Raw genomic sequence first — 15,977 nt, forward strand, 5'->3', positions numbered from 1 at the left:
GATCACTTGTATATAGTATATGGTAGGAACATGAACTGATGCCTGTGTATACTGTATATTGTTACAACAAAGTCAAGTTATAATCAGATATAATTCTTCAATCTTTCTACACAATAATGCTCACCCCCACATTTCAAATGTCTTAAAACTTTCTGCTTACTTCTGGATGGCATCAATGTAGAGCAAAGATCTTCTTTTTTTAACAATCTGATAATCTAGCTGAACTCCTGTGAGGTATGTTAGGTAGATGTCAAAATCAGTTAAGACCAAATAACACTGTTGATGTGGTAGATTATTTACAGACTGATTAGAGGACTATCCTTGAAGTCTGTGTGAAATGTCTCTGTCTACGGAAAACCATTTTCTTTTTGAAAATGGAGATACAATTGGTCACCTTCATATGGTTATTCATCATGTGACTGATACCACATTTGACATTTTTTAACTTTCATTTCAGAAAAATACTCATGAAAATGTGTTGGCAAGCAATGTCATCACCAAATTCAGCTTCATCAAGTACAATAATGATCAAGTACAACAAAGTCTGGGGTTGTGTTTTCTAAGTTTTTTTAGTAAATGTATAAGAAAAAAACATTTAGAATTTTGAAAACATAATATTTATATATAGACTTTTATGTTATAATGTTATAGAGTTTTCATTAATATAAATTTCAGTGATGAACTGGTGTGAAGTGTTGGACATTGCATCTTTTAACATTTTACATTATCCAACCAGCTGAGCACAGATTTAAGCTAAAGAAATCATGAAAGTAAAATTTTCATCATTTTTCTGCAACACAAAGGTACTTTATTAAAGCTTAAAATTGTAAATTTGTATTTATGTTATAATTTTCCTTAGCCTGCTAGGCCAAAAATCATGCTGTCCTTTGCTTGTGTCAGTTCAGTGAAATTTACAGTTGTGTAATATTACATATATTAATCACAGGCACACGTTTATGGTTTTCACTCTTATTCCTGATTTTAGTGGAGAAAAAATGCTAGACTTTATGGAGTTTTCATAGTCAGCATTCATGAGAATTTGTTGGCAAATCCATACCTTTTCCATAAAAATAAATAAAGAAATAAAATAAAGAAAGAAATAAATCTTTTTGGTAATTCTGGTGGCAATACTGCAGTTTTTTTTGCAACTCCCTTAATTTAAGAGATGGATTATACTGGCACAGAATATTGCAGCATTTATAGATTGACCTTGAATATCAGTGGAACAACTTAACACTTAATTAAGTCTAATGTACTGATCTGTCTAATTATCTAATTTCAGGATCCTTAGGAAATAAAACCTGAATACCTCACAGCATGTCTGGACTAAACTTGTCCACTCTTGAATTAATTGGAACAATTACTTGCTGAATTCATTAAAATATATGTGCATCATGAATACTCATTAAGTGATGATTAAGGGTGATAAAACCTGGTGGACTGTTGCTCTCCAAGACCAGCAAAGACCACTAGAGTAGAGCAAACACGTTTCTTCAAGCCCATTTGGTGAAGTGGCAACCGATGCTTAGGCAACATTAATTTTTTCTTATCTTTTTGTGTGTATGTTGTCATTTGTACTTCCTACTTCCTGATTGCACACAAGTTGCTGGCTGTTGGAAGATGACTGATGAGGCACTGGGGAGCACGGCAGTTAACAGTGCTCAGCACGACAGGCAGCAAAATGTTAACAGTGCCAAATCCAAATGGCACTATACATTAGAAAGAAATTAGGTTGCACATTGACATCCACCATTCCTGCTATACTCCCATGAGAATTCTACTGGAAAGATTGTTTTGTAGTAGTGAGAACTGCTGATAAATGTGATTAAGCTTAGCAAATGTGATTAACATGAAATAATACAACAGTATCCGAATTAAGCACTCGAGTGAACAGCTCTCCAGCTGCTGACTAACTGAAAAGCTCCAGAGGCCTGCTCTGTAGTTTTTATTATTCTCTGTTAAGTGGAATTAGCAGCTAATTGCACATGAGTCAACAGGCATTATCAATCACCACGCTTATTAATTCTGCCAACACAAACAGCTTTCACAACCTCCTTTGACCGGCTGTAACACAAGCAATTTCCAGTTTCAGTAATTAGCCCAATTTATTAATTCTGTGATTAACTTTCACTGAAAAGATTTTACTGACTGAATTTTCACTCAATAGTAAACTGGGACTATAGTTGAAAAGCATTCATAACACAACTGATAATCTGTTTTGACTGTTAAACTAAAGCTTAGTTTAACTAAACATGTACGGGGGGAGCAGGGGAATGGGAGTAGGTAGAGTAGAGTCTCTTATACTGTAGAACAGAGCATATGGAAAATCTTCTTTACAGCCTTATACCTCCACTATAACTACAAGGACTCTATAAGTAAGTGTAGCTGACATATCATATATTGTGGTTTAGGAAGGCCATTTTATTATTTTTCTATTCATTGAAAACAGTATTCAAAATGTTAAATAGTATTTTCAGTAACGGCAGTGTTAATTAAATAATGTGAAAAACATGTGCCATAATAGCCTTTGTCTTACAAAAGTGAATGCACGTGGTGTTATCTGTACAATTCTTGTCCTGCTTTGCAGGGAAGAAGATTGTGACAATCAGAAAGAAAATCCTCTGGCGCTTACTATTAAAAGCTGAATTTGAGCTAAAGACAAGTTGCCCTGTTCCTTGTCAAAGATAGCTGCCCTTTCCTTGACAAATGTTTCCTTTTTTTGAATGGCAAAGATCTGATAATTCAGAAAAGTGAACATTTCTAATTCACCACACATGTTATTGAACAAACGTTGATCTGACTTTTGCAGCACTTCAAACATAACACTCTGCCTCTGGAAAGCAGACATTGTGACAGGGAAGACGCCTTGTGATTTATGATAAGAAAACTCCATTCAAGGCCACTGTTTTTAGGAAGGGAGGCTTTTTTTCAGTGTTTTGGTAGCCACAACCTATTAGTGGTTTTTAATTTTTAGAAAACCAACAGAAGGGCTGAAAGAGCAGATCTGCCCTTTTTCTTTGGCTAAACGGAGGCACGCAACCACATCTGAGGGTGCACTTGGCTCATTATGCATTTCATGGAAATTGTTTTTCCTAAAAGCGTTTCCATATGTGCATTCCCGATTTATCCCAACTTTTGTCAGTGTGTGTACAGACGCACACACATACACACATGCTGATTGGAGCTAGTTCGGAGATGTGACAGGAGAATCACATGATCACAGGGCCACTTGTGTGGCCTCTTTTAAAGATACCGCGCCTTGATACTTGGATCTCGTCCTGTTACATATCTGGTTTCAAAGAGCCACTTAAAAAAAAGAAACTTAATCAACTCAATATTGATTCTTAAGTCCTTCCAGATATGGGAGTTGAGAACTTGAATGATATTGCTGCAAATATTGTAATTTTATATCTTAAACAGTACTTTTGAAAAGTAGTATTTTGAGCTTACAATTAAAATGGAAATGCAAAGTTGATGAGGAAGAAGAATGAAACTGGTACAAACTGGATTATTTTCATTTTTCCTTACTTTTAAAAGAATCTTTATTTACATGTTCATCATCGTAACAAGTGTCTCTGCATTCAAAGACAGGGGTTATCTTCTTCTTTTAAACTTGGGTTCTCTTCTTAGCTAAAGTCCAGCATACCATCCTGCGCCATAGTATTATATGTTTGTGCTTGCTTTTATATTCTTTTGATGTTTCTTAAAGTCTTTTTTCATTCAGAATCAGTGCCTGCAGTATTATAACACCTTACCGGATTACTCTAATAAAGATCAAAAGGCCTTTCATATGTGTTTTCTAACCTGTTTTGCAACTTTCTGTGACACATCTTGTAAGATTCAGTGCTGCTGTTTGTGCTTCGTTCAGTCGCTCATATGACAAATAATATCTTCTAAAAGAAGAGTGGTTTGTCAACAAGGCTTTGAAAATATAGTGAAAAGGGTATATACTGTATCTGTGAAGAGTATTTATCTTTATTTGCAATTGGTTTTGTACCCAAAGTGCAATTTAGGTCGTTACTTCAATAATGGTCACCTATTGTAGCAGGTTTTAAAACTGTACTCTTTAGTAGTTCCATATCAGTTTTCATTTTAGGCTATGGTTCCTACTGTATGCACATGAATTATATGGATTTGCAACTTTAAATGACTACTTTCATAATGCTTCTTCATGGAAAAGTGGGATGTCATTTTTTATGAATAGTATTTTCAATAAGAAGGAATAATCTGCCATATTCTGTCATCAATTAATATTAGTTATAGATCCCTCATCAATCTGGGAGAATGATGCAGGGAGACTATAATAGAAATCAAACTGGTAGTCACGGCATGATGAACATGACTCGGCTAAATGGATTTTCATCACCTGTAGCTCAAATTCTCCCTTCTAGACACATAAAGAATTAACTTAAGTCCACATAAGGAATTAACTTAAACCCCTACTTATATTTAAACTGGAAATGCTCCACAAAGTATTAAGAAATTAATTAGATGCTTGTGTAGAAATAATGTGTCTGGGGTTATACAGCAACAGACCAAGTGAAAATGCCATTTTTGTTAAACATACTGTACAGTATGCTTCAGCATCACTTTCTCTAAATGTTACATTCCAAAATTTAGACGATTTAAATTTTTCAAGTTCTTCATGGTTTAGACAATAGTTACATTTTATAAAGAATACCAATAAGTTATGTATGTTTCTGTGTAAAGAATAATGATTTTGACACCCAAAACATTCTTTTGAAGAAGTCCTCAATTTCTCCCATCACCTTATTATTTAAAAAATTGAAGAGTCTAACAGCGTACTCCAGTACTTTTTCTTGTATAGAGTAACACCTATTGAACTGCACTGATTTTTATTCCATTTGCTCCCAGCAGGTGCTTCAGATCTGAGCCCATTTTCAGACCCTCGACAGTTTGAGCGCCAGTTCGCTGGCCTCTCCTCCCTCACCGAGAGCCGATTTTCCAGTCCCAGAATGCACTACCCCGCCACATTCACCTACACGCCCACACCAGTCACGTCAGGCATGTCACTGGGCATGTCCACAACCACCCACTACCACACCTACCTGCCGCCGCCTTACCCTGGCTCTACCCAGAACCAAAGTGGACCCTTCCAGACCAGCAGCACACCCTATCTCTACTATGGAGCATCCTCTGGGTCCTACCAATTCTCCATGGTGCCAGGGGGAGATCGCTCACCTTCCAGGATGCTCCCACCTTGCACTAGTGCTTCCACTGGCAGCTCTCTAATCAACCCCAACCTTCCAAACCAAAATGATGGGGTTGATGCTGATGGAAGTCACAGCAGCTCACCCACTGTGCTAAACTCAAGCGGAAGAATGGACGAGTCAGTGTGGCGGCCATATTGAAACACCAGGACTTTTTAAAGAATCAACACGGGGCCTTTTTAGAAAAACAGTAAGACTCCAATCAAGAGCAGTTAATATGAGTGTCTTAATTTAAATCTATGGTTATAAAGCACAAATCGTCACAGGAATATCACATCCTTTATTCAGGAAGGATTTTTTGCATTTCTAATTGAACCTAAAAGTGGAATAAACATGGTACACAGACCTTTTAATATTTATCCAAAATGGTACTAGATTTCTCAGCGTTCTCAAAGCAATAAGGATGAAGAGTGAAGTGAAGAGGATAACAATTTTTGGAAGAATAAGACATTATCCAAATATTTTTGTCATTCCACTGCAAAATCTGTGTCAAAACAGTGGACATTACTGATTTAAATAGGTCATGAAAAAAGAGCTTCCTTATGCTTTGCATTGGTTTTGTACAGTACCGGTATATAGATTGTGTTAAGTTTTTTTTCAAGGCTGTTTAGTTGAGCATTTTGTTTTTTTTATACTAACTAAATTTTGATGCTGCAAATTTAGCACTGAATGCCAGTCTTTGCTTTTTTATATATATTTAACAGAAATTCAGTTACTTTTAATGGTACCAGTTTTACATTTCCCTTGTGTGTGTGTTCTTTGTCTCTTAATTTAAATTGTAAAAAAGCTGAAAGAGAGGCTATGTTTTACAGATGCCATAGTATGTATTTGGTAATTAAGATTTGGAAGTTTGAATAATATTTTGAAGCGTCTTTAATTTAAAAACTTATTTTTAAGGTAATGTAAAAATATATTTGAGAACCCAAAGAAATTAATCATTTTTTCTGTCCAATGTGTATTTTTTAATTAAGTGTTAGTAGAAAGAATTAGGAAAGAAGGCCAGTACTTCAAGGTAAAATTTCTAAAATAAAAGCCTGGAGATATCTGAGTAAACATTTAATTTTGTCTCTCCAGTCATATGGTTAAAATCTGGATTGCTGTAAAATAACAGAAAGGGAGGCTAAATTTACAGTAGCACTGAAACAGGTCTCACAAATTGTACTGTGATAACGTTTCATCCCTGGTCCTAACTGTCTAATCTCTAAACCAAAAACATTGACTTTGAATCATGATTATGCATATTATTTCTATGAGAGAAACATTTGAATTTGTACTTAAGAATTCTAGTAGAGTATCACTGTGGCCTTAACCCTTTCTCTGACTGTACAACCAGGCAGTGTAGACATGTTTACCGTGTGAAGCTTAGGGAGTCTGCAGATTTTTTTTACTGGTAACTGGTAAAGGCAGTAACCTAAGTGCAGGTTATCTTCAAAATATCAAGTGTCAGCGTCATGTCACTAGCTATGAGCCAAGACATGAAACAATTGGCAGTTCCCACTCTGGTGGGAATAAAAAATAGCAAATTGAATTAAAAAAATTAAAACTAACTACAAGGGTAAATGCAACCATACAGGTGAGAATATAATCAGATGTAAATACATCTTCAGTTTAAACATTTTAATTATACACTGATAATGATTAAATAACCGTGATAATTATGCATGAGAGCATAATTGTAAGCATGATCAATTCTGAAAGTCAGAATCACAGGCTGTGCTGAAAGAAAAGCTTCACTACTTGTGTAAATGCTGTGACCCTTTTATAGTAAAAAAAATGTTTTCTTTTTTGTGCTTGTTTCTATGGACCTATCGGATGGTCCTCAAAGCCCTGCATTTGTCAATGTTAACTGGGACCTCAAAGAAACTTCTACCTAACCCTTACCAAATTGGCCTATATTTTGATATCCCCTCAATTTATTTTAGATCTTACAAGTATTATACAGTATATTCATGACATCCAGTAATGAATGTTTACATTGCCCATTAAACAAGATCTTGGGTATAATTTTTTTCTCTGTGAGCTGCACTTGATTTTTAATTATTCTGTCTCTATTATCAGTTATGCATTCCAAATTTTGTATTGTAGCTGAACCATGATTATGCTTATACTATCATTATGCTTATACCAATATCCAATTTTGATTCATTTACATTCAATTGTATGTATGGAAAACTAATCAAATTACAGAAAGGTTTGATGATAACTCACAAATAATTCTATACATAAATTAAATTAGGCAAACTACAGTGTAGCTATTAGAAGGAGCATCATTCCAGGTTAGGGTGGAAAATAAGAGAAGAACATGCAGTGAATTATGGATATGAATATTAGTTGGCTCTTCATCCAGTCATAACCCTAGAGAAGATGGAACTGCCTTGCAACTTTATATGTAGTATATTAAAGTTACAGGCCACAGACAGCTAGTCCACTCTTCCTGGGGCACGTCAGTGTGATATAGCTAGGGCTGACCAGTAATACAGTCATACAGTATATGTTTCTGAATGAACACCCTTCCGTTTTGGGATGTGAGATAAGAACAGCAGTTGTAATCCATTTTGGGTATTCATATTACCTCGCTAATCATATTAGCTACCTAATACAACTTTGACTTAGTGCACAAAAACACCAACTGTTAAAACTACAGGCATTGAAATTCACTTGATGATTTACGTAGGTTTACAAGCAATGGAATCCAGATACAGTCTATTGTGTTTATGAATTGTGTGCTGGCCTGTTTTTCTTCAGTTCTTTTACCCACTGACCTTATCACAGTTTATTGAGACCTAAACTTGTTTACCTATTGGCTTTAATTCTGAATAACGGGTACATTTATAATTTTATTGAAAATGCTTTGGGTCTGGTTTTGATGGCAATCCATAAGTGTGTATAAAATTTAAAAAATGTTAAATATATAATGTATTATTTATTGCAAAATTTCCACAACCACCCCAAGCCATTTTAAGAAGCGTTTTGCTTTGTCATACCAAAAAATAATCATATTGGATGACAGTTATGTTCCATTTCAGCATTGCATCGTGGCCTGGCCTATTTTACACGAGTAATTGCTATTTCATAATGTATTTTAAATTTATTTATTTGATGTGATAGGTAGAAGTGTACCATTCATGATTTTTGGTATTCATTTTCATCAGCACTTAAAACCAAGTGTCTGGTTACACGTCTAATGAAAAGAATACTGCCAAGGTGAACTGTTACCTATTTAAGAAAAAAAGGTACTATATTTGTAATCATTATTTTTTTTTAATTATTGTTGCTGAGAAGGGCTTTTGAAGATATTAATATGTTTTTGTATACATATAAAAAGTAATTTTTTAAAAGTTCTGTATAATGTAATTTAATAAGGCTGCAGGCAGCAACCTGGGAAACCAATGTAAGAATTCTTTTGTATGTTTGTACAGTGAAGCACTTCAGTTCTGTTTTTGTGTTTTAATCAACAGCCTGATTAATTTTTGGAACAAGTGGCTCAGATGAAAAATAACACATCATACTGCAAACTATTGTGATTCAAGGTTTTGGTAACTGATAATTATCAGCTAATGTCATTATTAGCAATACTTATGAGTCAAGAGCTACCTTAAGCAGGACCTCTATGACATGTCTATGATATCCCTAAGAAACCAACCAATTCATTTTAAATTTATATAGAACCATTCACAGCTTTTAAGGGTCTCATTGTGCTTTAAAACACAACCCTTGATTTTATTGCGTTCATGCCTTTCCTTTAGCAGAACATATTTAAAAATAGCCTGACAATGGGAATCACCAAAAGAGTTGGTTAGAATCTGCCCAGAATAATCATATTAATAATCTAATCAATAACAAGTATAGCATTGAGTGTTTTTTCTGTCACTCCGAAAAATGTTATACTAAATGTCCATAGAAAGATGGAAACCTACTGTGCAATGCTTCTTATGATCATACTATGGAAATGGTTTGTTTTGTAGCCAGTAATTAAGAGTGCTACCTACTGGTCTCCCAACATCCATTCACACAATGCCCCAGAGTTTTTCAATTCAACTGATGAATGGGTCAGATAATTAATAATGTTTCAGTAAAAGCTTCAGGGAGGCATTCAGTTTTTGGCAAAAGGTTCATTTATTTTATACTGTCAGTAAATATTTCTGAAGAGTAAGAAAATATGTCCTCAGGCATACTTTCTCTATGCTGATTCAATACCAATATAAAAATGAGAGTCATAATCAAGCACAAAAGAAACCAGCTAGTCTTGCATAAACAGGACACTTATTTATCCCTGACACAGTAAGACTGCCTAAGTGTTTACATCCAGAAAGACCCTTCGAACACAGTAGAGTATTTATTCTGGGCTCTATGAAACCTTGAACTCACCTCTGCGTTTTTACAACCATCTCAGATTTCACCATTTAATGTTTCTTTTGGCTGTGAGAAGGGCTGAGCATTGTTTACAAAATGTTTACAAAACTGTAAACTAATAACAGCAACTCTAACTTTTCATTGTTATACTGTATTCAAATTTATATATATGCACGTACGTATTACTCAGCAAACATACTTTTACATAATACTTTTAATTACATTTTTCCTGTTTGGGCTTGTTCTTTAATAATGCTTAACCTTCTGGCATACAACTGCAAAAAATAAAGAGTACGTATTTTGTAGCATGTATAAAAATAAGCTTTTTTATTGTTGTCAATCATTTGCTTTCCAAGCACATACTGTACAGATGCAGTGTTTTATGTTTTTTCTACAGACTCCATTGATTGTGAACAAGTTTTTTTTTCCACATCATAAGGGACTAATAACAGCTAGTGAGATTGTCTGGTATTTTCTCATGATTGTAACATGTTTGTTTTTGAGAATAAAAGTTGCTTTTTTTGTTAAGATGCAACGGCTTCAGTGAGTGTGTAAGTGCCTTTTTTTCATTTCGTTGTGAATTCCTGCTGTTGTAAGCATTACTTCCTCAGATTAAGTGTTTTATATCCTACTTTAATAACTTCATTAGCTAATATTTATTTCAAACAGCTACTAAAGTTTTACGATAATGATGTCTGAATATAAAATTGTATGGTTCCTTTATAGGAAATTGTAATGGGCCATATGGATTCAAAAATATCTTTTCTATTTTGGGCTGAAAAAGACTGCTATTTAAGCAGCCCATGTTATTAATATCTACCGAACAGGTGCTTCCTAAGAAATGTGAATTATATAATAAAATCAGTGTTTGTAAAAAAATAGATCTACTTTTAGTTTCTTTTTTGTTCATTGTGTTATAAGCCTTTGGTATAGTATATACAGTAATACCTGGAATTTTGTCTTTATCTTCAGAATTAAAAGTACATTATTGCAAATATAACAACATATTGTAGGCCAATGAAAATATTTCAATGCACTTAAAAAAGAAAGATTTTTAAGGAAATTTAAAGAATATGCCATATAATGAGTTCATTGATAAGTTTGAAATATTTCAGCATATTCATAATGCAGTGGATCACTAGGACTGATATAAGGGATCATAAGTATGATGTAATGTCAAAGCATGTTGATACTCTATTGAAGAAGGACTTTAAAACAGATTGTTATCAATGGTTGGCTTATTTCAGAACTGCCCTTTCTGATTAATGTTCAAATGTTTGGTATCTCCTTCTAGTTTCAAACACAGAATTAGTCAAAATTTTCCATGATATATTCATATATGAGCAATGTCTGGTTTGAGTGCTGAGTTAATAATAATTGCTAACACTTATATAGCGCTTTTCTGGACACTCCACTCAAAGCACTTTACAGGTAATGGGGACTCCCCTCCACCACCACCAATGTGCAGCATCCACCTGGATGATGCAACGGCAGCCTTAGTGCGCCAGAATGCTCACCACACGTCAGCTATCAGTGGGGAAGGAGAGCAGAGTAATGAAGCCAATTCATAGATGGGGATTATTAGGAGGCCATGATTGGTAAGAGCCAATGGGAAATTTGGCCAGGACACCAGGGTTACACCCCTACTCTTTTTGAGAAACTCCCTGGGATTTTTAATGACCAGAGAGAGTCAGGACCTTGGTTTTACATCTCATCTGAAGGACAGCGCCTGTTTACAGTATAGTGTCCCCGTCACTATACAGGGGCATTAGGACCCACATGGACTGCAGGGTGAGCACCCCCTGCTGGCCCCACTAACACCTCTTCCCAGGAGTCTCCCATCCAGGTACTGACCAGGCTCACACTGCTGAGCTTCAGTGGGTTGCCAGTTGTGAGTTGTGAGTTGCAGAGTGATATAGCTGCTGGCAATAATGCAATGCAATGCAATGCAATGCAATAATCTGTGATGTTCTTCTAAATCACTCAATATTAAGTTCAAGTCAAACCTTTGCAACAGTTTTTTTAGCTGGTGGTTTGACACATGCCAAAGTAGCTGTCTGTATCTACCTTCTCTTTTATGTGCTGTCTTTTTTTATGTTTTGGGCCAATCCATATAAAATACCATAATCATTTTTACATTCATGACATTCAAAAATGATCTTTCATCAAACTCTGGGCACTAAATGCTGTGCGTATTCAATATAGACATAATGTAATCAGAACACAGAAGGTGCCACGTACTGAGTTTTCTTTTTATATACACTCTAATCAAACAGAAGAACATGTCAGGTGATCAAATCAAGGAAAAAGTTAAATAATGCTACTATTAATACCTAGTTCAAAAACCTATTGTTTTTTTTGCAAGTCATTGTTATTTTTAATATCACTGAAGTGTACTTTTCCATCTTTACATTCAGTCTTGTCTTTACTGATATTAGGCCTTGTCTCTTGTTTCTAGATACTGTAGCTACAGTAGATACTTAAAGCAAGAATTTAAATTCATGAAAATGACTAACAACATAATTCCATATGTGAAAGAATAACCATCATAGAATTAGAAAGGCCCTCGAGACTAAATCTGGCGCCAAACAATTAAAAGTAAAATGATATTTTAGTCTCAGTTACTGTGGCCTGCACTTATTATATAAAATATTTTAAACCTTAAAACTAAAAAAAAACATTGGATCTATCATGTTAGTTTCTTGTTTTCTGGTATTATTTGGACCCATTTGGTTTTGTCATAGCTGCATGATTCTAAAACATAATCCAGGTGTTTCCTGAAAGAAGCCAGGTTATCAAATTCAGCAACATGGCAGAATAGCTTCTTCCAGACTCTCACAAGCTTTTGTGTAAAAAGTGTTTTCGTTTTCAGCTTTAAACTGTAATTTCCACTTGTTTCCTCTGGTTCTTGTTCCACTTTTGCTTCTGAAGATTTTGAATGTTTGAATCAGGTTTATTATTATTTGAATCTGTCTACTAAAACTACTAAAACAATTTATTTTTTATACATCCTACTACTCCTATTATACAGTAACTGAATATCTCATTTTCACTTTTGTATTAAGGTGATTGTATTTACCTCTTGCCTTAGACAAAGGTGTCCTTGAAATAAATAAAAGAAAGAAGTACAAAAAGAAAATAAACAAGAATCTGTCCAGTAAGTGTGAGGTACTTTATAAGTTTAAAACATCTCAATTGTATAATATTAATTATTTATCTCAATAATAATAATGGAACCAGGGCCTATTCCAGCAAGCAATGGGAATAGAGTGGGAAACATCCTGTATGCGCACAAACACACAAACTCACACCTAGGGCCAATTTTACCAGAAGCCAATTAACCAAGAGTATTTGTTTTGAGGGGGAAACTGGAGCACCCAAAGGAAAACAACACAAGCAAGGGAAGAAAATACAAATCTCATTGCCTCAGTACTCAAGGCGGCTGAATACTTTACTTCCTATTTTATATTTATAATTACATCATGGTGCTGGGCCCTGGGTCAATAAAATACATGTCAACACAGTCAATTCTATTACCTAGAAATTAGTCTTCATTATTCAAATATATATTAACAGTTTTAATTCCTAAGCACAAATAAAACAAAATGTACAAATTAATCTTTGATATTTCTGCTCTTTGAATGTTGCAAATTGAACCCTCCAAAATAAATTCTTTCTTGGTGCATTCCTAGGAGTCTAGTCAAATTTTATGTAGCACAATGACAGTTTTCATCCTGATGCTGGTATGAGTGAACTAAGTGATACTGCTGGTAATGGTATTTCATAGTGCCCAGGGATCTGCGCGTAGAAGCTTGATGCCTTGGTTTGGAATTACAGCTCATGCAGCTGCCCCAGGCTAACTCTCGCAGCCAGATTTCTGATACAGATCACAAATGGGTTATATTAAATTGCATTGACACAGATATTAACATGAGTTGAGTTTTGAAAGTCAATGCTTTATACAATTATGAAACACATAGTGAATTTGTACCACTTTTTACTCTTAGGTACAGTATTACAGATTGGAATCTGGTCTAAAGTCATTCCAATATTCCAATGTTCTTAGGAGAATTCAAAACAACAAATGTACAGTGGCTTGTATTTATGAAAGGACACTTATACTCTAAAGTGACTCAATGCCAAAACCTGAATTTAAATCTATTCAGTTTAATTAACATTTACCTCGTTTGGCTTTCTTAACTAATTTAAGCAATGGCCATAACATTTTACACCTTGATTTTCAACTGGTAAAGGAAAGAAGTTTTTATACAGGGAATTATCTATGCATGAAATAAATTCCCAGACCATATTCTGGATGCTAAGATGATAGGATGTTTTCACAACTCAATTGGGTACAGTGATTTTTTTCTCCTTGTGTATGGGAAGGAAGGTGCGAGGTTTTTCTTATCAGAAATGTAGTTATAGATTGGGTGATTCATCAATAGTGTTGAACCTGATCTTGTACCCAGAGATTTCAGATTACATTAAACCAGAAATCCCCACAGGCCTGCAGGGCGTGCCTGGGCATCTATTGTATTAATTAGCTTCTTCTATTCCATTTTTTTTCTTTGTACATTTGTGTCAGTGTTTATTGCAATGTAGCCAAGGTAAATAAAAATGAATAAAAGATAATTAAAGTCACTGGGCAGAACAGTTAGCACTCAAGTGTAATGATATGTAATTATAGAAGAGGCCTAGAATGTTATGGTGAAAGGCCTAGACTTTATGAGACACTCCCTAATTGAGCTCTTGCTTGGCACATCAGCAAAGCTTGACTGCAAAGAGATAACACGTTTCTCTGAGGACTAAAGTATGACGTTAAGGGCCTTCTTTCTCTTATAAGGAGTGCCACATGTGCAGCTCATCCCACTTTAGGATTCAAGCCACCTTCTCTCTAGACTTCCAGCACTCCAAGGCTGTATAGTATGAACAGGCAAGCAAACAAATCCAGTGATAAATCTAGTCAGGTGACTCAGCTAGCTGGTCTGCAGCACCTCTAAAGCTCCACAGATTCTACCTCACTGTTGTGGTAGTTTGTATTACTGTAAATGCGCTAGGATCAGCTAGGCACAAGGTAGAAAAACACAATACATAAGTTTTCCTACCTTTATTCTAAACATAATAAGAAAGGGCACTGTAACAGAGAATCACTGTTGAAGTATGAGTGGAATCTCTTTTCTGTATCTCTGCATCCTTGTATTTGAAAAGAAAAACATTGTGATACCTTTTATGCTACCTAAAGATGGCACAGCAGGAATTGCACAAAATATAGAGTTCAGAGTTCAGTTTATTTATCATATGCACAAATATCTTAAAATCATTGCTCCAATGCAAAGATATTAAGGAAACACCAGCTTAAACACACACCCACAGCAAGTTAAATACCACACACCGTACATATACTCAGCACAAGCAGTGTGAATCAGTGGTAGAAGTAGAATTCAATAATCGGACAGTTTGCAGGAAGAAGTTGTCTCTGATCCTGCAGGTATGTGCCTTTACGCTCTTATAACACTTAACAGAAGGCAGGGGAGAGAAAAGTGAGAAGCCAAGATGATTTTTATCCTTAGCAATACTCCCAAAATATAAACAGACAATGAGACCAAAAGTTAGAATAAATTTTACCTCTGTGGATCACACTTCTTTTTTACTGTACCTTTTTAATATAAGATTTTGGGGCCCTTCATAAAATCTAAATTTCAGTTTTGTAGTTTTTATTTTTAATACCATCATCATTGCAGTGAACACACAGGTCTGACAAGGACAGTTTTGTCAAAGTGTGACTGAATAGTTTGCCAGAGTGGTATTATATTTCTGTACAGGATTTATAAAGCACTTGCTGAATAAGTACTGTAAAACTCTACTAAATCACAATAGATACATACACACATGAATATAATTTATTTCTCTATGTTTATAAATAAGAAACAAATAAAGTTGTCCTCTTGATAGATTAAGTTATGCTTTGGAGAAACTAGAGAGTTAAAACAGTCACAGTGTTCATTTACTTGTTAAAGGAAAAATTGAAAATATAGATATTACTGTACTGTTAAAGATAGACAAAAAGTTAATACCTGAAGCAGCCAGCATGAGCTATGCACTGGCTTAACATAAGAATTTTATAAAAGGAGATCATTCCAAATAGACTGTTTGATAAAATATGCTTCTTCTGGCAAATTCTGGTTGATGAGATTTTGTTGATGTTATGTGTTTGCTAGATTGCCCTCTTCAATGGAATAATCCATCTATCCATATATTTGCTAACCAGTTTATCCAACTTTCATGGAAAAGGGTTCTGGGTGAGACAGAGCCTATCCCAGCAAACAATGGAAGCAAGGCAGGATACACCGTTAATGGGATGGCAGTCCATCACAGGGCACACATAGATACAAA

General features: G+C 34.9%; 1 protein-coding gene across 4 annotated transcripts in view; it reads left to right on the top strand.

Annotated features, from left to right (window-relative positions):
* Positions 1-10,114, top strand: part of runx2a (RUNX family transcription factor 2a) — a 99,246-nt gene extending 89,132 nt beyond the window's left edge. For 2 of the 4 annotated variants that reach the window (XM_015345862.2, XM_015345882.2), the window contains one exon: positions 4,876-10,114. In XM_015345862.2, coding sequence (XP_015201348.1) covers positions 4,876-5,372 — 497 coding nt within the window. In that variant the 3' untranslated portion in view covers positions 5,373-10,114. The remainder of the gene's footprint in view (positions 1-4,875) is intronic. The other 2 variants (XM_006625668.3, XM_015345891.2) reach the window with 1 other exon arrangement.
* The last annotated feature ends 5,863 nt before the right edge of the window (positions 10,115-15,977 follow it).

This window comes from Lepisosteus oculatus, chromosome 2, assembly GCF_040954835.1.
Source record: "Lepisosteus oculatus isolate fLepOcu1 chromosome 2, fLepOcu1.hap2, whole genome shotgun sequence".
NCBI classification, from domain to species: Eukaryota; Metazoa; Chordata; class Actinopteri; order Semionotiformes; family Lepisosteidae; genus Lepisosteus; species Lepisosteus oculatus.